This window comes from Taudactylus pleione, unplaced genomic scaffold (assembly GCF_031769625.1).
Source record: "Taudactylus pleione unplaced genomic scaffold, aTauple2 ptg000019l, whole genome shotgun sequence".
Taxonomy (NCBI): domain Eukaryota; kingdom Metazoa; phylum Chordata; class Amphibia; order Anura; family Myobatrachidae; genus Taudactylus; species Taudactylus pleione.
In genome coordinates, this window is record NW_028284421.1 from 12,500,005 (window position 1) to 12,522,610 (window position 22,606).

General features: G+C 41.6%; 1 protein-coding gene across 1 annotated transcript in view; it reads left to right on the top strand.

The window, feature by feature from the left end:
* The window catches only part of ENTREP2 (endosomal transmembrane epsin interactor 2), an 899,787-nt gene that overhangs the window by 516,385 nt on the left and 360,796 nt on the right, over window positions 1–22,606 (top strand). The window contains exon 3 of the mRNA XM_088443400.1: window positions 11,156–11,266. Coding sequence (XP_088299526.1) covers window positions 11,156–11,266 — 111 coding nt within the window. The remainder of the gene's footprint in view (window positions 1–11,155; window positions 11,267–22,606) is intronic.

The following is a 22,606-nucleotide window of genomic DNA, read 5'->3' on the forward strand; positions in this document are numbered from 1 at the left end:
TGAAATACAATGGTGTTCTAAGACAGTGCTGTAGGCGGCAAGAAGCAAATTAGTCCTCATTTATAACTTTCCTTCACAAAGGTGGCTATACAAATGAAACAGATACATTAGCACGCCGCACCTTTTATAATTCAATTCAGATTGGTAGAGTACGTTGACATTACGCGCTTTTATTTCATTGCACAAATGAAACGATTTATAAGCTACAAGTGGAGTGGGGAGAATGCCTTGTGCTAGCAGCCTGCCACATGGTTAATAGCAGCTTCCCTAAAAACCATAACGAAAGAAAGTCTGTAAAAGAAGAAGGAAGCCTTTGTTCATAATTATCAAGGAGGAATGCACAGATTTAATAATGGAAGTGCAGTTTTAGGTCAAATAGCAAAAACAAGTTCTGCAGTACCATAACCGATAAAATGCAAAGTTATAATTCATATTTTTAGCAATGCCATTGTTCCAAGGCACTAATACGCAGTTCGCCGTCATCATAAAATGCGATAACAGGTTAGTACACTTTGTGGTATATAACAATAAGCAGCACTGCAGAGAAACAGCCCTTTTGTGTTTTTGGCAGCAACTAAAGAGATCTCATGGTCTAGATATAATAGATCAGGAAAAGCGTGCAAAAATATTTTAATAAAATGAATTAGTCCACCAGCGCTGTTCCCAAGGTGGGATCAGCAATGTGTGTACTTAATAAGTAACTAATGATTGTCCCAGTAGTGAGATCTCCACCTAACTGCTGATGAGCATAAACGGAGAGGTAAAAGTCAGGTTAGGGAGATTGTCCTAAGAAACATATCTGCTTGAGGATTGTAAATCATCCCTCAATAAGTTAAAAAAATCTTAATGGAACAAAATACACACCGGTCCCTTCCCCATATTTATAAATCCTTTATGATTTCAGTTCACTTGATCAAACATCATACTTATGCTAATTTCACTTAAATGCCCTCCACTTAAATGCATGACATCTTCATACAAAGTATTTTAAAAACAAAAATGTGTTTAAAGTAGAGATGAGCGGGTCCAGTTCTCAGAGAACCGGACCCACCCGAACTTCCAGATCCGAGATGAGAACCGAGCTAGACATGGGTTTTCCAGCATGACTCGGATCTCAAAATGAGGCAAAATGTTATAATCCCGCTGTCAGATTCTCGCGGGTTTTGGATTCTATAAAGGTCCCGGTGATCGGCGCCATTTTCACTCCGTGTGTGGATGGTGAACTGAACAGAGGTGTTGCTGTCACTGTCTGTCAGTGTGTTGACCAACTTGTCCTGTTGGGGTCTGGGACTGAAGGCTGCTGCTGTGTTGTCCATAAAGGGGCTGGGGCTGCAGTATACAAAGTGGGTGCTGCAGCTGCTGTGTCACTTGTCCTGTCAATCAAGGGGCTGCTGCTGTGTTATTATACATAAGGGCTGCTGTTGTTGTCCTGTCCATAAAGGGGCTAGGGCTGCAGTCCATAAAGGGGTGCTGTGTTGTCCAGGGGGGTGCTCTGTCAATCAGGGGTGCTCTTCTCCAGTGTTAAAAAAAGTGCTTTTTTTGTGTGTGCATTAGCAACTTAGCTACGCTATTATTGTTTGGTGACACTGCCGGCCACACTGCAGTTTATCGTCCACGTATTTGTGACTCTGCAGGTGGTCAGTCCACACTCGGCATGTTGTTCATCAAGGGTCTGCTGCCTCATTTAGGGGTGCTAATCCCCAGTGTAAAAAAATAAAAGTGCTTTTGTGTGTGTGTGTGTGTGTGTGTGAGCGTTAGCAACTTGGCTGCGCTATTATTGTACGGTGACTCTGCTGCAGTTTATCATCAACGTATTTGTGACTCTGCAGGTGGTCTGTCCGCACTCGGCAGGGGTGTTTTGTTGTTGTTAAAACTGAAATTAAATTAATAATCAATCCACAGAAAAAAAAAGATATGTGTTTTGTGTGTGTGCGTTAGCAATTTAGCTGCGCTATTATTGTTTGGTGGCACTGCCGACGAGACCACAGTTTATCGTCCAGGTATTGTGCCACTATATAGCGCAGTGTGTTATTCTTATTCATAAATAATTAATCTTGTGACACTGTAAGTGGTAGTGAAGTCTAATATTCAACTTTCCTTTTCTTTCCTCAATTGTGAATAAATGGTTACTCTACACGCCGACAACAAGACCACAACAAGGTGCTAAATAACATGCATTATATGTAAAACATAATGACATCACTGTAAGCGGTAGCACAGTGTGTTATTCTTATTCATAAATAATTAATTTTATCACACTAAGTGGTAGCGCAATGTGTTATTCTTACTCAAAAAAGTATCTTATAACACTAAGTGTTAGCGCAGTGTGTTATTCTTATTCATTAATAAATAATCTTGTGACACTAAGTGGTAATTATACTGCTGAGTGTTGTAATAATACTGTAGGAACAAAAAAAAATTATGTGATTTTAGCAGATTTTATAATTTAAAAAAAAAAAAAATACTGATCCAAATCCAAACCAAAACACGCAAGGGGCGGTTTTGGCAAAACCAAATCCAGATCCAAAACACAAGGAGATACAGGTCCAAAACCAAAAACAAAACACGGGGGTCGGCGCACATCTCAAGTTTAAAGTACAAAAAACACAGAGAAAATAGAGTAAAATGTACTTGTACACTGATGCTGCTTGGCTATCAACTCATAAAGATGAATATATATTAGGATTGGAGCTAACCATTAGATTTGTCAATGTACATACAGTATGGCAGGAGTGGTTTAAAGAAAAGGCACAGCAGCATGGCAATAGGACTGCAGTGTCGCCTCCTCCATACTTTATCTGAAGATTTGGGGCTTGGGGAACACAAGCTTTTAAAACATGTTTATTGGGAGGACTTAGATATATAATCAAGTCATTAGAAATGTTAATTTATATATTATTGGGGTTCTAAGCTACTGTATGATTTTAGTTTTGTCATTAGGAAACGCCAATTACATGTTGGTTACCTATATATTTTTGAGTCACATAAAAATAATAATAATAATAATAATAATAATAATAATAATAATAATAAGTGTGTGTTCTGGTCAGCTTAGGTCAGGATTCACGGTACCTCAGAAATGCACTTAATTTTTCATAATAATTACATAACTACCATGATTATTAAGCATCCTTATAGCGCCAAATATTTTCATTTTTAAAGAAAATGTCCCCGCTATGTACTAAGGGAACTATCAGGAACAGTTTGTTCCCTGCAAGTTATATCCCCAACATTTTGTGGAAGTCTTTAACATTTGTGAAAGACTTCTCCGTGGGAAGCTGGTACTGCGCATGCACACAGTGTTAGCCTCCACTACCGGCCAGAGGCTGTGGAAGAGCGATGGGAAGTTCTCTCCCCTGCTCGTAAGCCTCCATAGGCTTAAAGCACTTTATGCCATCTAACGATGGTGTAAACTAATGGGGCCAAAAAGTGTACATAGTTGTTAGATCGTAGTCCCCATTGATAATAATGGGGACTGCAATCTGCAGCACTAATTAGCACTCTGTCAGAGATTCCTGTGAAATCTCCTGCATTGTGCTATTAGTACATAGCAACAATTCATAAAATTGTGCAGAAACTGGAGTTTGTACATCGTTTTATAAAAAGAAAAGCTTGATAAATACAGTAGGTCCCTAAATGTGTACATCAAAACTGAGCCGTTGGTGCACAATGTATACTGGTTGTAATTTGATATAATTTTTCTTAAAGAAAAAAGGAGATAAAACAAATTATATACCTGACTAGGATAAATGTTTTGACCATCTCTTTGTTCAGAAAAAAAAGACTACATAAAGACATTTCAAAAGGTACAGTAACTTATTGTGTACGAAAATCAATGCCACAAGAAATGGTTTGGATTCCATAGTACTGTATGTTCAACCAAAAACAGATGTGTTGTTTATTAATACTTCTTAGTTCTTACAGCATAAATTCTGTAATTCAGTATCTACCTGGACATGGTCACATCTATAGCTGGATATGGAATAGCAATTTAGCATCTAAGTCCATTACTGTAATGTACGTAAGTTTAAACACTTCACAGAGACACATGTAGGATACAATTTAGTACAAAGGGACTGGGAAGCTCTTAGCAGTGCAAAAGGTTCTAAATCAGCTCCTTTGTCTTTTGGTGCTATTATATAGTATTATGAAGGCATAGAGGCATTAGATGCAAATGCATACATTTTCTCTTCTTACAAATGAATATAAAGTAACCCAACTAGACCCAGGAACATAATGTAGTTTAATTGATACCTCATACCTAATAGAAAGTGCCCAGTGAGGTAAAGAAAAATGGCTAATGTTTAGCTGTAAGTTGGGTCTCCATATACACTAAATGTAAATGTTCGATCATTTCATTACACCTCAGTGTTAAAAAGTTATAAAACTTTAGAAATAAATTACATTTTCAAAATAAAATTTTTGCTTCATTCCGCGTTTAGATGCAGGATTTCACACATTTCACCAGGGAAATGTTGAATAAAGTATTACAGTGGTTCTCAGACTCGGTACTCAGGACCACACACAGGTCATGTTTTCCAGGTCACCCAGCAGTTGCACAGATATAGGGCCTGATTCAGAGCCGTTCGCTATTTGCGGTCGTTCGTTCAAAAACAAGGGGTGGCTATTCAAATGATCCGTTTGCAAATTGCAGTCTGTTCACACCTCTAAGTCTGAACGAGCAAGCAAAACATACGCTCGTTTATTTGTTAAAAATGCCCCCTGGCCGCTCGCACCATACGTCATGTCCGCTATTTATTAGATTAATCGAGTACATCGACCAGCGTACGAACTGCTCGCTATTCTTGTGGTTGGTTTTTGCTACCACAATCTTGCGAGCAGTTCTGGCTATAAAATAACCCAGTGACGTGGTCAATGACGCTGCTGTATTAATTATGCACACCCATAAAATGCCCGTTTTGACCTTTAAGCACGCCTGCGTTCGGATCTCCACTCCCCATTTTCAAGCACCTTCCCCTGTTACCACCCACATACGCCTCATTCTGTCACTCAAAATAGCAGGCATTCGCTATATTGCGAGCACATGAATTTCGGCCGCACTGACTGGTTCGCGCATGCGTATAACGATCCGTACGCATGCGCAGATGTGCGAACATCGCTCGGAACGAGCGTACTGCCGCTAGCGAGTGGCTCTGAATGAGGGCCATAGTCACTAACACATTTTAAAAGATCCACAGGTGGAGCTAATTATTTCACTTGTGATTCTGGGACCTATTCATGAAGTTATATAGCGGGGTCATGAGGTAAATGAAGCACATGCATCTAGCCATCCACATGATGTAAAAGATAAATGTGATTCAACAGACCAGGAGACCACATTCTCCCATTGCTCCATGGTCCAGTTCTGATGCTCATGTGCCCATTGTAGGCACTTTCAGCGATGGACAGGGGACAGCATGGCCTGCAGTTACACAGACCTATATGACGCAAACTGTGTTCTGACACCTTTCTTTCATAGCCAACATTAACTTTTTCTGCAATTTGTGCTACAGTAGCTTTTCTATGGGATTGGGCCAGACACTATAGCCTTCGCTCTCCACGTGCATCAATGAGCCTTGGCGCCCAAGACCCTGTCATCAGTTCACCAGTCATCCTTTCTTGGGCCACTTTTGGTAGGTACTAACCACTGAATAGCGGGAACACCCCATAAGACCTGCCAATTTGGAGATCGTCACACCCAGTCGTCTAGACATCACAATTTGGCCCTTGTCAAAGCATATCCTTATGCTTGCCCATTAGTATGTCCCAACCCCTGACATGTGCCATTGTAACGAAACAATCAATGCTATTCACTGCACCTGTTGTAATGTGTATACACACATACATATCTATCAGCTAGTATATATACACTGTATATATATATATATATATATATATATATATATAAACAATCAGGTAAATTCTGGCACTGGACACTTTTAAACAATTACGTATATAGAAGACAATATATAAGACTGCAGCAGATATCAAACTCTGTGTGTTTGAATTTGAGAAGATCATACAAAGACAAAAATCTGCGCTGCCACTATATGTCAATAGGAGCAATAGTGAATAATGTATCAAATTATAAATATTTTAATCAAACAAACTAAAATAATAAACACACATTAATACTATGGGTGTGCACCGGCCACTTTTCGTGTTTTGTGTTTTGGTTTTGGATCTGGATCTTTCTTTGTGTTTTGGATCTGGATTGGTTTTGCCAAAACCACCCTTCCGTGTTTTGGGTTCTGGGTTTTGTGTTTTGGATCTGTATTTTTTTGAAAAAAAGCATAAAAACAGCTTAAATCACAGAATTTGTGGGTTTTTCTGCTCCTATGCAATTATTAACCTCAATAACCTTAATTTCCACTCATTTCCAGTCTATTCTGAACACCTCACACTTGACAATATTGTTTTTATGGCCAAAGGAGTGCACCGAGGTAGCTGGATGACTATGCGAAGCGACACGAGTGGGCGGCACAAACACGTGGCCCATCTAGGAGTGACACTGCAGTGGCAGACAGGATGGCAGTTTGAAAAACTAGGCCCCAAACAGTACATACTGCAAAGAAAAAAAAGAGGTGCAAGATGGAATTGTCCTTGGGCCCTCCCACCCACCCTTATGTTGTATAAATAGGACATGCACACTTTAACAAACCAATCATTTCAGCGCCAGGGTCTGCCACATGACTGTGGCTGAAATGATTGGTTCGTTTGGGCCCCCACAAAACAAGCTGGCAATTAATGTGTCCCTGCACAAACTGGCTCTACGGAGGCAAGATGTCGTCCTCATCCTCCTCATCCACCGATTCCTTGGATAAAACAGGAAAAAGGGATTTAGGTGTCCCTGGACTGCTTACGGTCTTAGCCAAAGTTTCTGAACTTGACAGTAACTTTTTATGAACGCGCTGCAGGTGCCGTATAAGGGAGGATGTTCCTAGGTGGTTAACGTCCCTACCCCTACTTATTTCACCTTTACATATGGTACATATGGCAAGACAGTTGTTGTCCGGATTTGGATAGAAATATTGCCAGACCAAAGAGGTGGAATGTTTGGTCTTCTGCCCAGGCATGACCGTGATGGGCTTTTTCATCCCACGGACAACAACTGTCTCCCCTGGAGCCTGATTTAAACAAACCACATCACCATCAGAATCCTCCTCGCCAACTTCCTCCTCAGTGCCAGCTACACCAGTATCCTCATCCTGTTGTACTTCAACAGTGACATCTTCAATTTGCATATTAGCAAGTGGACTGTGGGTGCTTCTTTCAGCACTTGCTGGGGGCGTGCAAATGGTGGAAAGAGCCACCTCTTCCCGTCCAGTGCTGGGAAGGTCAGGCATCGCAACCGCCACCACACTTGGACTCTCCTTGGGGATTTGTGATATCTTCTTAGAACGCACAGTTCTTCGCTGTGCTTTTGCCAGCTTAACTCGTTTGATTTTTTTAGCGGGAGGAGGGCTTCCATCGTCATGTGAAGCTGAACCACTAGTCATGAACATAGAGAAAGACCTTAGCCGTTCCTTGCCACTCCGTGACGTAAATGGCATATTGGCAAGTTTACGTTGCTCTTCAGATGATTTAAATGTTTTTTTCAAGGTCATTTTCCTGAACTTGTATGTGCCCTCTACAAGCACCTGTGTTATGCAATTAAGCTGATCTGAGCAACTACCATTTTTCTTTGTAAATTTGGAGAGGCATGAAGGCAGTCAGCATTAGGAGGAGGTGCTGATGCTTATAGTGCCATGTGGAGGTTTTTTGGGGTACCTCCAAGGTAAGTTAGCTCTCAGCTTACATATGTACTGTTATCATGCAGTACATCAATTGTAATTATATGACCCAGAGTGGGTGCTACCATTATGTAGCAATAATTATTTTGGGGTGAGCGTTTGGGAGTGGGGCCCCCGTGGGGGTTCTGACTGGGCCTTTCTCATGGCATCACCACTTAATTCACATAGAATACTTTTATCACTTCTCTATTTGTTTGTACATTATATATGTCATTTTAATTCTTTATCATTTCATTAACACTTATTGATTTATCTTTACACATCTTTTCTACATACTTCACTATCACCTTTTTCCCTTTTTCGTGTGATGCCCTGGGGATGGCCCTTGGTTGGAATTTTTTGGGGGTGCCTTGCTTCTCGGACGTGAGCCCCTTAATATTAGGGATGCCAGTATAGAGGAGCCTTGACGATTGGCCTGGCGCTTATTGATATCTTTGCAAATATGTGTAACCAATACCTCTAAATCTCTATTATTATGTAGGATTTAAATATTGTTTTTGCTGCAGTGTGCTGGAGGGCAAATCTCTCTTTTTTCTCTGTGTTCAGAGTAAACCCCGCCCTTTACAAGCACCTGTGTTATGCAATTAAGCTGATCTGAGCAACTACCATTTTTCTTTGTAAATTTGGAGAGGCATGAAGGCAGTCAGCATTAGGAGGAGGTGCTGATGCTTATAGTGCCATGTGGAGGTTTTTTGGGGTACCTCCAAGGTAAGTTAGCTCTCAGCTTACATATGTACTGTTATCATGCAGTACATCAATTGTAATTATATGACCCAGAGTGGGTGCTACCATTATGTAGCAATAATTATTTTGGGGTGAGCGTTTGGGAGTGGGGCCCCTGTGGGGGTTCTGACTGGGCCTTTCTCATGGCATCACCACTTAATTCACATAGAATACTTTTATCACTTCTCTATTTGTTTGTACATTATATATGTAATTTTAATTCTTTATCATTTCATTAACACTTATTGATTTATCTTTACACATCTTTTCTACATACTTCACTATCACCTTTTTCCCTTTTTCATGTGATGCCCTGGGGATGGCCCTTGGTTGGAATTTTTTTGGGGTGCCTTGCTTCTCGGACGTGAGCCCCTTAATATTAGGGACGCCAGTATAGAAGAGCCTTGACGATTGGCCTGGCGCTTATTCATATATTTGCAAATATGTGTAACCAATACCTCTAAATCTCTATTATTATGTAGGATTTAAGTATTGTTTTTGCTGCAGTGTGCTGGAGGGCAAATCTCTCTTTTTTTTCTGCCCTCTACTATGACATTGGGCATCGGCCTTGGCAGACGACGTTGATGGCATGTTATCGTCTATGTCATGACTAGTGGCAGCAGCTTCAGCACTAGGAGGAAGTGGTTCTTGATCTTTCCCTATTTTATTTTTATCGGAGAAAGTTTGGTCCTCCATTTATGTTATATTGATATATACGTGCGGCTAAGGCGCACACAAACACAGAAAATATTTTTTTATTTTTGTTGGAGACTAGTGCACTTTGTGGGTTACACCACCCTTTAAGAAATGAGCCAGCCGGCCCTTTACTTATGGGACACAGGCGCACGCTTGGCGCTGCTCCTTTGTTGATGCATGTGCAGCTACAGCCCACACAATTCACAAACACAGAAAATATTTTTTTATTTTGTTTGGAGTACCCTTTGGGGGTCACAGCACCCTTTAACGGACAAGCCAGATGGCCTTTTACTTATGGGACACAGGCGCACGCTTGGCGCTGCTCCTTCGTTGATGCACGTGCAGCCACAATGCACACAATTCACAAACACAGAAAAAATATATATATTTTTTGCACTTGGGGGGAGCACCCCTGATGGACAGAGCACCCCCTGGACAACACTACAGCACCCCTTTAGGACTGGGACACTGCACAGGACTTTGGAGTGGACACAGCCCCTATGGACAACTGACTGCACAACACAGTCCAGCCAGCCCCTATGGACTTTAAAGGAGTGGACACAGCCCCTATGGACAACAGCAGCACAGCGCAGCACAGCACAGCACAACACTACACTGCACTACACTACACTACACTACACAGCCCAGCCAGCCCTAACTCCCACCCTCCCTCTTCACTGTCCACAGCCGAGTGAGAAAATGGTGCCAACGCGGGTACCTTATATAGGATCCAAAACCGCCACAATAAAGGGGGACTCTGCTGACAGTTCTACTAGCAAGCCAGCCAGGTACTAAAATTGACTGACTCATTATAGTAAACTAGCAGCTGCTGTGGTGGTCATCCCGTCTCCTCCTCTCTGCCTCCTCTCTGAGGTGGTCCTCCAGCAGTTGCCATTGGGGATGTCCCCAATGCAAAAAACAAGGCTAAGACGATCCATCCGGCTTGCCTCTGCCAACCAGCCTACGTGGTTGATTGCCCTTCCCAACTTCCCTGCTGCTCTCCTCCCTGGACTGGTGTGACAGTATACAATGGAATGATTCAGGGCCAGAGGACATCAGCGGTTACTGGTTAGATGAAATTGTTTGTGTGCTGGGTCTTCAACTACGTGATGAGCCCAGCCTTAGAAAAAAGATGAATAGGTGGCACTAATTTGGCGTATTGTGAATAATGGACACTACTGATGCATATTGTGATTAAGGAGTACCACTATGTGGCATAATGTAAATAAGGGGCACTAACATGAGGTTTAATGTGAATGAGCAGCACTAATGTGTGGCATAATGAGACTAAGAGGCACTACTGTGTGGCATAATGTGAATAAGCGGCACTAGTTTGTGGCATAATATAAATAATGGGTACAACTGTGGGGCATATGGTAAATAGGGGGCACTACTGTGTGGCATAATGTAAAAACTGGGTACTACTCTGACATAATGTGAATAAGGGGCACTACTCTGTGTGGCATAATGTGAATAAGAGGCACTTCTGTGTGGCATAACATAAATAAGGGGCACTACTATGTGGTATAATGTGAATAAGTAGCTCTACCTTGTGACATAACATGAATAAGGGGCACAATTCACTAATATGAAATAGGGACATTACTGTGTGGCATAATGTGAATTGTGGGCACTACTGTGTAGTATAATGTGATTAAGGGGGACTACAATGTGGTATAACGTGAATAAGAGGCACTACTATGTGGCATAATATGCGGGTGGCCCAATTAATATATTTGCACTGGCCCACCACTCACTAGTTCCACCACTGTCTACAATTATTAATGCAAAATTGTATAAAATGTGGTGTGCATGTAGATTTTTATACTGTGTTTACTTTTATGTATATATCCGTTGTAGTAACAGGCTTAGTTTTATTACATGGTTATACAAGAGGAATGCATTATTTTACATAATGTCTATTTTTTACCATTTCTTTTCAGATAACCTTTTTTATGTTGCTGTCTGCTGTGTGTGTCATGCTCAACTTGGCGGGTTCCATTCTGTCCTGTCAAAATGCTCAACTAGTTAGTTCTCTTGAAGGCTGTCGACTGGTAAGTACCTGCCGTGTAACCCATATTGACCTGAATATTGGATACATTTCCTGCACTATTAACTTTGAATCTGGAGACAGAGTTGAAATATAGTATTACTGGCAAAACGTACAATTTGTTTATTATTATAATAAAATAGATGCATAGTGTAATTTTTTTGTCCCGTAATAAAGCAAAACTGTCAGCATTTTTATGTAGTTTACTTTATAAGTAATGCATTTTTGTCAAAGTCAAAATTATATTCTTAGAAAGTCATATATATTATCTTTTCCATAATTAAGATCATTAGTGCTACATATAATGATTACCCAAAGACACAACAGCATGGCGTCGGGTCAAGGTCCAATGCTCTGAATTTTCTGTTGTCCCAATTCCCCTAATGAGAGCAGGCTGTGGCTGTGTCACATTGTAAAAGGGGGATCCCAAGCTGAGTATTTCCCTTTTCCAGTGGGAAATAATTGAACAGATCTGTGCACTTAACCCAGGAGCTAAAACCCCGCGGTAAGTCCCACAGCTAATTGAATCCACTCCATATTAGATCGCTGTAACTATGCAAGTAACGTCCACGATAAGCCTGCGAGTAGTCCCATAAGCAATTGTTAACGTGGATTTCTCTTCGCACCTCAGAAATTTGCGCCCTGTGCACCCTCGGGGCTAGTCATGAGCTTATTGTAGGCAGTAATTGATTAGCTAGAACCCCGCAGTAAGTCCCGCGGCTAATTTAATCTGCCCTTTAGAGTCATGTGTTCCTTAGCACCCAATGAGACTGCTTGCTATGTGAAAATCTTTTCCTAGTGTTCATATATTTTACCCTTATATTGCCTGTAACTGAAATTAATCATCAAGCACTATAAAGACGGTTGTGTGACGCATCTGTGCATGTCTTTCTTTGATATTAGAGGACAAAATCAAGAGAAGTCACACAATGTCCTTCTTATTTTGTGAGAAAATTTGATAAATTACCAACACGCAATAAAAACCCGTTATATCCTGAAAATGTTAGACTCTTCAGGAGAGTTCCTGTACCCTTTGGTAACATAAATGACAGTAAGCACTTATGCAGCACAAAAGACAACAAATTAACAACAGCATATAATAACATGCAGTACCAACAAACACAATAGCTGGCCCCTTGTGACTAAAGCAGGAGAAATTGGTTGCATTGTGTTAGAACAACTCTGTCCAATAGATAAATGAGGTAAGGGACCCGCAGGCCAATGTGGTTTATATTTAGCAAAAGTGTATTGGCTAGATACCAACCACTAACAAATATGAAGGCTTTAAACAGTTGGCCATCCCGCTATACTGTAGCTCTAATTTCCTTTCCTATTCCTGAAATTATTTAAAACATAATAGATTTTTTTTTATTGCCTATAGATTCTGCCAGTTTACTCCACATCTGTAGTGTATTCTATATGTTCTTAATGTGTACAGTGGGAAATCAGTATTTGCTGATTGAGTTATGTAGCAGCCTGTGACGTAGCTGAGATACCCTCAACCCCAGCACAACTTATGGCTTGAACAGACTGCTGACAAGACGTTAATAGCCAGAAATGTCGATCATTGGTTAAAGTTACATGCTGTTCTCATGTATATTCTAACATCAGAGCAAGGCATCAGTGAACTGTTTGAGTAGCCATGACAGCATTAATTCCCTGGTCGATTAAGAGCAACATTTGAGGTTATAGCTTAGGGCCAGTGGTGTATCTACTGTAGCATGAGTGCAGAGTGTGCAGTGACAAGGGAATCCCCGTGCCAAACACTGTACCCAGAATAGACCCCACTATGTTCTGAGCTGTGGGTCCCCCATAGCTGCTGCTAACTCCATCTTCCGGGTGATATACTCAGAAAGATGGCACAGGAGAAAGACTCTGGCACTTTGTTATAGCCTTTGCGATCGTCTGTGCATATGTCATCTTTCTAAAAATAGCACGTGTCGATAAAATGTGTAGGAGGGCCCACTGCACGGATTCTGGTGAAAGCCTCTGGAGTCCGCCCTGTTCTCATGGACGCTGAGTAGTAAAGATGCACGGAGACACCACACATGCGCAGCAGTGCATGTCAAAGGTTGGACTCCTCCTGACTGAGCTGCGCTGGGTCCGAGTGACCACCAGCTCAGCTCCACCTACAGGATGCTGGAGGGAGACAGCAAAGGAGCGCACTCCTCTCAACAAAATGTAGATAGTGGGGCTGATTTTGCGTTGGATGGATCTCTGTGCACAGATGCAAATGGCAAGTATTTTCATACAACGCATGCTCGGATGCAACTTTACACGTTATTTTGTGTGTTACATCCTACTGTATTTTTGTGAAATTGGGTGTTTCAAGGCAGAAAATGGGCAGCTACAATGTGATAGCACCGAACCGCCTTGACTAGTGGGAGCATCATGGGAGTGTAATTGGGAGTGTTGCGGGCGAGTATATAAAGCTCTGTGCAATTGAGTCATGGGAAGGGAAGCCTGTGTCAGATGGATCTCTTGCACCTACCATGGGGCTGGTGTAAGTACTGATACTAAGGATGATGGGTGCAGCTGCTGGCGTAACATCAATGGGCCGCCTGGCTGTACTCTTGCAGATGCACGGACCTTCACATTAGCTGAACGGAATCTGGCTTTAGTGAATGGTAGTAAATATGGCTTCTGCTGTAGAATACAGCTACAGACACTTTGCGTGCCACTCAGAATCAGCTCCAGTATCAGCAGATATTGTTACTGTGATAATATATCATGTATCTTTACTGTGATAAAATTAATGAATGACTAAGTGTGCCCCTTCCCCCCTCAAAAAAATAACCAGCACCGATTATCCTGTTTAATGTACGGAACTATAGTTTTTGTAAATATTATCAGTGAAATCCATAATTCAAGATAAAAATAGTTTAACATAGACGTCTTGTATCTGCCAATCTCAAAAACAAACAAATGTGATGTAACATATCCTTACATGCGGCCCTTCCATTTTTCATTATCTTTTTATTTCCACTTAATCAGCTGCGTGCTGTTTTCAATTTCAGTCCTTTCTATCTCACATCTATTTCACATCTCTTGGTATTCCCTTTATTACAGCTGATGAATCCAATTTCATTTAACATTAGTAGTCATTCTATATCATGCATAAAATAGTTCATTTAAATTCACAATATTCAATAATATCCTGCATTGCAATCCAACTTGAGCCTGGTATAGTCCTCTTTGTTAGGGCATCGGGAGCTGTTTAAACCATGGCAATTTAAACCAGGTCTTGACCTCCACTTAATCTCTCTGTAAAATATGCATTTCAATGCGACAGACTATTTGCAGCTGTCAGGATTACGAATCATTTGCAATTAGCTTAATAAGAAAAACACCAAACAAAACAGATTAATCTCGCTGGACATGCTCGTCATGTTCGTCTTGTGCAGTTAAACACCCATCAAACTAACAGCTATAAAATACGTTAAAAAAATCTAAGTAGAATCGTCTAAATGTGATTTTTTTTAACTGTTCACATCAGTTGTTGCCATGTGCTGCAAATATGCTGTAGTGACATGTGCACAATTTCAGTATAAAGCATATTTTAAACAATAAAACAGTTTTTTTGTTGGAGAACACTGGGCCTGATTCACTACGTATCGCAATACTGTGTACGCACGCAGTTCAACTGCGATAGCAAACGAATCCATTGCGATTGTAATGCAAACTTGGCACAACATCAGGATGCCCACCTTACGTTCCACGCATCCGTAATGTTTAGCAGAATAGCGAAATCATTGGTACAATCGAGTACAATCACAGTCTCACACTCACCTGCACAAGCCCTGACCTTACTCAGAAATTGCTAACAACCACGCACGCTATGAGACCTCACACTGCATATGGAATCGCAGTGGCTAATTTATGCACGCCTGTGCAACGGCATGCGAACGCACAGGCACACCTGCATTTCCTCGACCAGCCCCCCGTCACCTTCTACAAACAGTGCTTCATGTCAATCAATCTGCGAGGGGTCTGCATAGCCTCTGCGATTGCAGTCCCGATCGCAATAGCTATAGTTAGCGGCCGCTGATTGGCTGGCGGGACATGGGAAACCTCTTGATGCCTCGTCAGCTGGCATTCGCCAGGTCTCTATATGTGTGGCAACACAAATACAGATACTGGGTCCATCTGGTCAGGATTTGTTTTTTAGTTTTGCCAAGTCCCAGGGATCCTACGTAGACCAGCGCCAGGATCTAGGTGAGTATAGAATCGCTTTTGCAGGTACAGCCATGGAATCTACTGGAGAAGAGGACAGAAACATCTAGCAGGCGGTAAGTAAGTGTGAGTGGGTATGCAATAAACTTTTACTAGTCACAGTGTGTGTGTTTTGTTTTTATTTAATTATTTATTTTACAGTGGGGGTACGGGTGCCGGACGCTTGCTGGCACTTGTAGTTCCACAAGTGCCAAAGGGCAGGCATGCTGGCACCTGTAGTCCCACTGTAAAATACAATAGTTTCATTCTATTCGTCACATTATTACCCCTGTACTCAATGCTCCAGGGGTGCGGGGAAGAGCCCCAGGCTTCAGCCCAAGCCTGGGGTTAAGGGAGAGGGGGGGACCCCTTTTTCGGGGTCCCCACCTCCCCTGAGATCCCCGGCTTGGCCTGACCGGCTTGTGCTGATAATGCTTTGGCCCCGGAGCCCCAGTGAGATTTGAGTTTCAGGAGCCTCAAATCTCCCGAGTTTCGGCGTAGCTAATCGAGTTGATAAAAAAACAAATTCTCCCAGACTCGATTCTTAGTAAATTTACCTCACTGAGTCAGTGACTATGGTGACTAGCAATTTATGGATGTTATTGTAGGGTTCATTCAATATTTTCATTGCTACATTTCTCAATTAGACCACTTCAGATCCAGGAGTTCGAACACTGGGCTCAATTAAGACCCACTCGCTAGATGCATTCGCTCGATGCGTATGCAAATTCGGCAAGGCAATCGATCACACAGCAAGGCATGAGCACGCCATCTTTCATGGAGAAACATAATTTTTCATGGACTTTTATCTAGGAATGATGATGTTTGTCCATGAAAGATGACGTTTTGCCTCTTTCTGAGATCCAATTTTTTGCGGGAAAAATCAGAACTTGGTGGGAAAATACTAACTAATCCGAGCCTGCACATCCCTAGTGCAATCAGGGAGATTTCTAGACTCTTCAGGGAGTCAGGGAGATTGATACTATTTCAAGGAGTCTACCTGACAATCAGGGAGAGTTGGCAGTAGGCTCCACAGTAATTATAACAATGTAAGAATAAACAATACTGTAGGTGTCATTATAGACAATAAATATTTCTCAAACATTTAAGAATGGCATAAATAAAACAATTATAGCTTATGGGGCTGATTCTGAGTTAAGAGCTTTCCACCATGACAAAACCATTTTGCACTGCATAATAAAAATATATTTGCACCCCTTGCAGTGACAAATGGTTGGTCCTGACCCAAAATAACTTGCATTTTATACTGTGCTCCCAAATCAAAATCAACCCCCATATGCATAATAAAAGATATATCTTTCTAAATTAAATAAAATAAATCAATATTTTTAGTAGGCATAAGAGCATTTCATTGCAGAAGTCAACTAGTAATGCTGTGAATACAGCAACTGCAATTACCTTTTTCCAGTTGCAGGTGCTCCAGTCACAAGTGTATATGTTCCAAATTCAATGTATTTTCAGATTGGGTGTTGCAGTCCCAATTCTTGAATGCTGCTATGTAATTCGATGACAGGAAGCAGTGACAGAGAGTGTTGCATGTACCCCTTTCTTAATCCCACTCTGAGATGTATATTTCCTAAAGTGCAGGGAGGGAACCTGGCTGCTGTCATCTTCGGGGGTGGAGTCTGACTATAGCCGTCATTAGACCCGCCCCCTTTACAGGAAAGCCCCGCAACTCGCGGGTCCGTGAGGAGGAGACAGGGCTAAATGCCGTGATTTGGGTAATTTAGCTCCTCCCCCTCCCTACGGACCTGCAAATTGCTTGGAAAATCTCCCCATCCTGCCCGCTCACTAGGAAGTGGGCAGGATGCAGGAGTTTTGCCTACTCATTCGGGGGTGTGGGGGGGTTCCCTAAAAAATCGGGAGCCTCCGGCGTCTCCCGGGAGATCCTTAATATGTGAAGTATACATTTATCAATGTATAGACATTAGTCAAAACCATGTAATGTTGACTGGTTGAGCTCATACTCAATTTCTCCCAAGAGATGCTAACTGGCTATTACAGGTTACAGAGGTGACTAGCAACGTATTGCCCGTATTTTTTATTTGTTAGATGAAATTATGTGATTTGTATGCAACCACTAGATGCAATCATTCTGTGTGAGCATCCCATTTTGTTCATCTGTGTACTAAAACAATGAAAATCTTCTTTTGTTAAAAAGTAATTGATTCCTGTATTAACAATTTTAAACAATTATTTACATACAGTAAAACAAATAATAACCTTTATAAAAAAAAAAGCATTAAAAATATACTATTTTACAAATATGGGATACACTCATAATATAGACAGTGAAAATATAGACAATCAAAATGTCGACATGGTCAAAATGTCGACAACCAAAAAAAGTCAACATGGGTATAAGGTTATTATGGTCATTAGGTCGACAGTTAAACTGTAGACACAGTCAAAATGTCTACAAGGAAAAAATAAATGTTGACAGTCAAAATGTAAACGCAGATAAAATATCGACAATCATAATGTTGACATATATAAAATAATAAGCAATGGTGACAAATCATAATGGACAAATGTACAAGACAGTGTCCCACTGAGAGATGTGCACTGTGCATGCGCAGACAGTGGTCCTGCTTTGTCAGCCACATTGTCTGTGCCTAATTGTCATATGACCTGTGCACTCCAGCTACTATGGAACTACAACTGCCAGCGTGCCCTGCCACAAATTTGCTAATAGGGAATATTGAAACTGTGGCAGGGGCATGCTGGCATAGGTAGTTTTTGTATGCATTACAGATTATGGATTTAGTTATGGAAGATTGCAATAGGATTTTATATATGGCATTAGTCCAATACTGTTTACCGATTATAAAATTTAAGTTGCAAAAAAAAAAATATATATATATATATATATATATATATATATATATATATATTTTGAGTGCTAGCTTTCATAAGTAAACCCATAATCTTGTATAAATACAAAAACACTATAAGAGTAATTTAAAAAAAAAAATATTTTAATACAAGTAAGATTCATAACAGTGCATGTTTTCCAGATTTTCTCTATCACAATTGAAAAAATACCTGGACGACTTTTAACATATCTCTGCCAGTAATATATATATATACTTCTTTACATGAGGTATGACATCTTGACGATATGATCTGATTGTGATACTTATTACTATTAATGGATATTCTTTCAAAATAATTACTATTTTCTATTATCGGATCAACAGACTAAGGGTCTGATTCAGCTTTGGGAATAAAGTGAGAATTGGCACTTAACTGTGTACCTGGGTAAACCATGTTACAAAGCAAGCGGTGTAAATACATACTTTTTTTGCATGTAGTGTAAATACTGACTGCTTTTGTATGTAGCCCACAAATACTGCACAGCTTAATTATTACACTGCACTTTAGATGTCAGTTTGGACACCTCCCTACCAAATCTAAATCTTTCTGCACATTTTAAATCTGCCCCCCTGCAGTGCAGCATGGTTTCACCAAGATGATCAGTTACGTGCTAAATCTCACTGTTTCCAAAGCTGAGTCAGGCCATAAGGTCTTTATTTACGAAGCTGCGACTTTTGTATGCCACTATTTCCTGGCGAGTTGGAGGTAAAAATGTAAAGCAGCACTCGCAGTCAATGTAAAGCGCACCAGGCTTTATACTGACTGTAAGTGCCGCTTTAAAATTTCACCTCCAACTCACCGGGAAACAGTGGTTTAAAAAAGCAGCAGCTTCGTAAACAAAGCCCTAAGTATCATATGGAATTCATTAAGAAATGTTAGAAGGTTACAGGAACATGAAATACATGTTCACTATATTTGATAAAGCTAAAACAACAAACTAACCATAGCATTTTAAATAGTAAAGACCTATACTATTTACGGATTATCACATTTTAGTCACGAAACAGATAATGCACAAATTTGTCCTGACCCTGAGAAAACCATCTAATGACTTTCAATATTATTAGAAATGTGCTTAATCACAAAGAATGCCATTGATAGACCTATATTAAGTTAATATCAATTTAGTATTGAAGTTAGATGGTGGCAGTAAAAATCATGTCCACATATTGTACCTAGATGTCTTATTTAAATCCTTTATTTTGAAAGCTCACAGAAACAATCATAAGGAGATACAAGTATAATGAGCATTACAATTGAGCTATTTTGTAAATAAAACGGATGGTAATAAATACAGAACATAGAAATTGAACAGGAAATTATATATAAAGGCATTGGTAGAATGGGACGGTGTAGGGGGAACAAGAGTAACAGAGGAATTAAGGTACCACAAAGAGTACCGAAGGCTGGATGGAAAACATTGCCACTTGGGGTAGAAAGTAAAAAAGAAAAACAACTAAGAAAAGTATCTGTCCAGAGAGGTTTATTGAGGAAGAGTTGAAGCAAGCCCAGCCACCGTGCATGGGTCAAATGTGAGTGGTGAGTGTGTAAGTCAAAGATGAGGAAGTGCTCTCGTACTACAGACACGGAGCCCACACCTGAACAAACATATGGACTCTATCGTGGAGATAATAAGTAATATTTTCCATTTCAGCTATATGTCGGATTTGTGACTTTAGGTCAGAGAGGGATGGTGAAAGAGGGCTTCTAGCAGCGACTAAGATGTGCGACAACAATTTAACAGAATGCTTACTGAGATCAGAAGGGGGATAACTTAAAAGGAAGATCCATGGATCCTTTGGGATTCAGCCTCAAATAGATTATTCCAGAGAGTTTGAATCAAGGTCAAAAAGGTTCAAGGACTGGACAGCTCCACCAGACATGGGCTAGGGTACCCCGAAGGGCACAATTTCCCCAAAATAGGGGTGAAGCAGAGGGGAATATTTGGGAGAGCCATACTGGAGTATAGTACCAGCAGTAGTATAATTTATAAGAACTTTCCTTGAGGCGGGTGGAGATGGAGGTTTTAGCAAATGCCAGTCTCATGTCGTCCCAGCCTTCTTCCTCGTCAGGTGGGTGGCCAAATTCCACCTCCATGGTCAACATTTTGACCATGTCTATATTTTTATATGGGCAAAATGTCAACTGTCAAATGTTGACATACCTATATTTTGACTACAAGTTATCCTCCTTAGAAAAAAAAACTTATTTGCAGCCCGGCGCAAATCCAGGGGGGGCGCAATCAGTGTGATCACTCCCCCCCACAGGCAGAGAAGACTGCAGCAAGCAGTCTCCCATTGCAGCTCAGCACACAGCAGCATGTGTGGAGTTGGGCCTGGCTGCAAGCTAATTACAGCTGGCGTACCGGCAGGCGCTGGCGGAATTTTAATCTGGAACTGGTCGCGAGCCAATCGGAGGCCGCGGAGCAGCAGCCAATCAGGAGCCACCAGTGCTGACTGGCTGTCAGTCCGCGAGCTCTGATTGTCTCACGACCGCCGGCACTGTCTCTCCATGACTGCCTGTCAGAGCACCAGCTGTAATTACAGCTGGCAGGGCGGCACCAAATCAACATTGCTGACACCCGGGCCCCCCTCAGTGGCCCTGACTAGACCGGCCCACCTTGTGTGCGTGACTGGGTGCAGGGGGAGCGGCGGGCCACAGAGTCAGCTCGGGCAACATAGCAGGCATATTAAGAGGCAATTGGCCACCTCACTGCAATACAAAGAATAAAGAAGGCAACTCTAATGTGTCTTGTTGGGACAAAATATTTTTATTCTAAGGGGTAAATTTACTAAGATTCGTGTCTGATTGAGTTTTGCCGATTAGAGACTCGATTTGCATCACTGAAAATCAGGAGACTTTAGGCTTCTGAAACACTGAAATTTACCAAGAAGCATGTTCAGCTGAGATCGTGTTTTCCGATGGTGTACGTATCTCGAGATTTCTCCCCCGAGGTACATGTGTCTGACCATGTATTTTTAAAGTAATAAAAGGGTTAAATGGGAAAACAAAATGAGGTAGGGTCCCCCCCAAAAAAGCATAACCAGCCCTGGGCACCTCAGCCAGTCCTGGTTCCAAAAATATGGGGAAAAAAATGTGTAGGGTTCCCCCATATTTTAGGAACCAGCACTGGGCTGCTGAGTCAGTCCTGGTTTTAAAAATAGGGAGGAAAATTTGCGTAGGGCTTCCCCTATTTTTAAAACCAGCATTGGGCTCAAATCTGGTTGAGGTATAATGCCACAGCCAAGGGACCCTTTCACCGGGTGCAGTGGTAATAGTGTGGAAAATAGAAAAAAACTATTGTTTTTTACAGTGCCTGCCCTTTGGCACTTGTGGAACTACAAGTGCCAGCAGGCGGCCAGGACCTGTACCCCCGCTGAAAAAAAAAATTGTTAAGAAACCACAAGACACACAGACCGTAGTAAGTAAAATTTTATTACATACAGTACCTACCACACTCTCATACTTACCTGCTGCCAACTGTTCAGTCCCCTTCTCCAAATAGAATTACAATGGGTTACCTGTTAAAAAAAAATCTGATACTCACCTAAGTCCTTGAGCTGGTCTCCGTAGCATCCACGGGTCTTGGCAAAATAACAAATCGACACTTGGACCAGTTCATACTGTAGTGGTGTATGGGCCTGATTCAGACCCGCTCACTATCTACGTACGCTCGCTGGATTCGTATGCAAATTTGTCAAAGTGACGACATGGGTAGCGATCGCTCTCCTAGGCATAAGCATGCCCACCATGTCTTAGCGAGCGGCCACTTTGTGTATGCGTATGCCCAATCGCACAGGCAGAGCTGCCCACCAGCACCACGTCATCTCAAGGAAGTGTATTAAAACATTGGTACATCGAGCACCATCGGATGTGAATGCAGTGCTTGAGGAAGCTTTACCCTACCCCAAGCATTGCAAGGAAATCAGTGAAAAAAAAAGGCAAGTGACGTGTACTATGATGCTGCCTGTTAATTATGCACGCCTCTAAAACGGCGCTGAAACACTCAGGCACGCCTACGTTCGCATCTCCAACCCCCCATTAATAGTGTCCTGCCCCTGTTACCACCCACAAACGGCCTCTCCTGTCACTCATTACCCTGGGCTGCCTTTGCTGGGCGAGCGAGAGGGATGTGATCGCAGTGTGTAGTTCGTGCACGCGCAGAACGAAGCGTGCGCATGCGCGTACACAGAATATTGGGCCGCTTGCGAATGCACAGCAAGAGCGAGCGGCT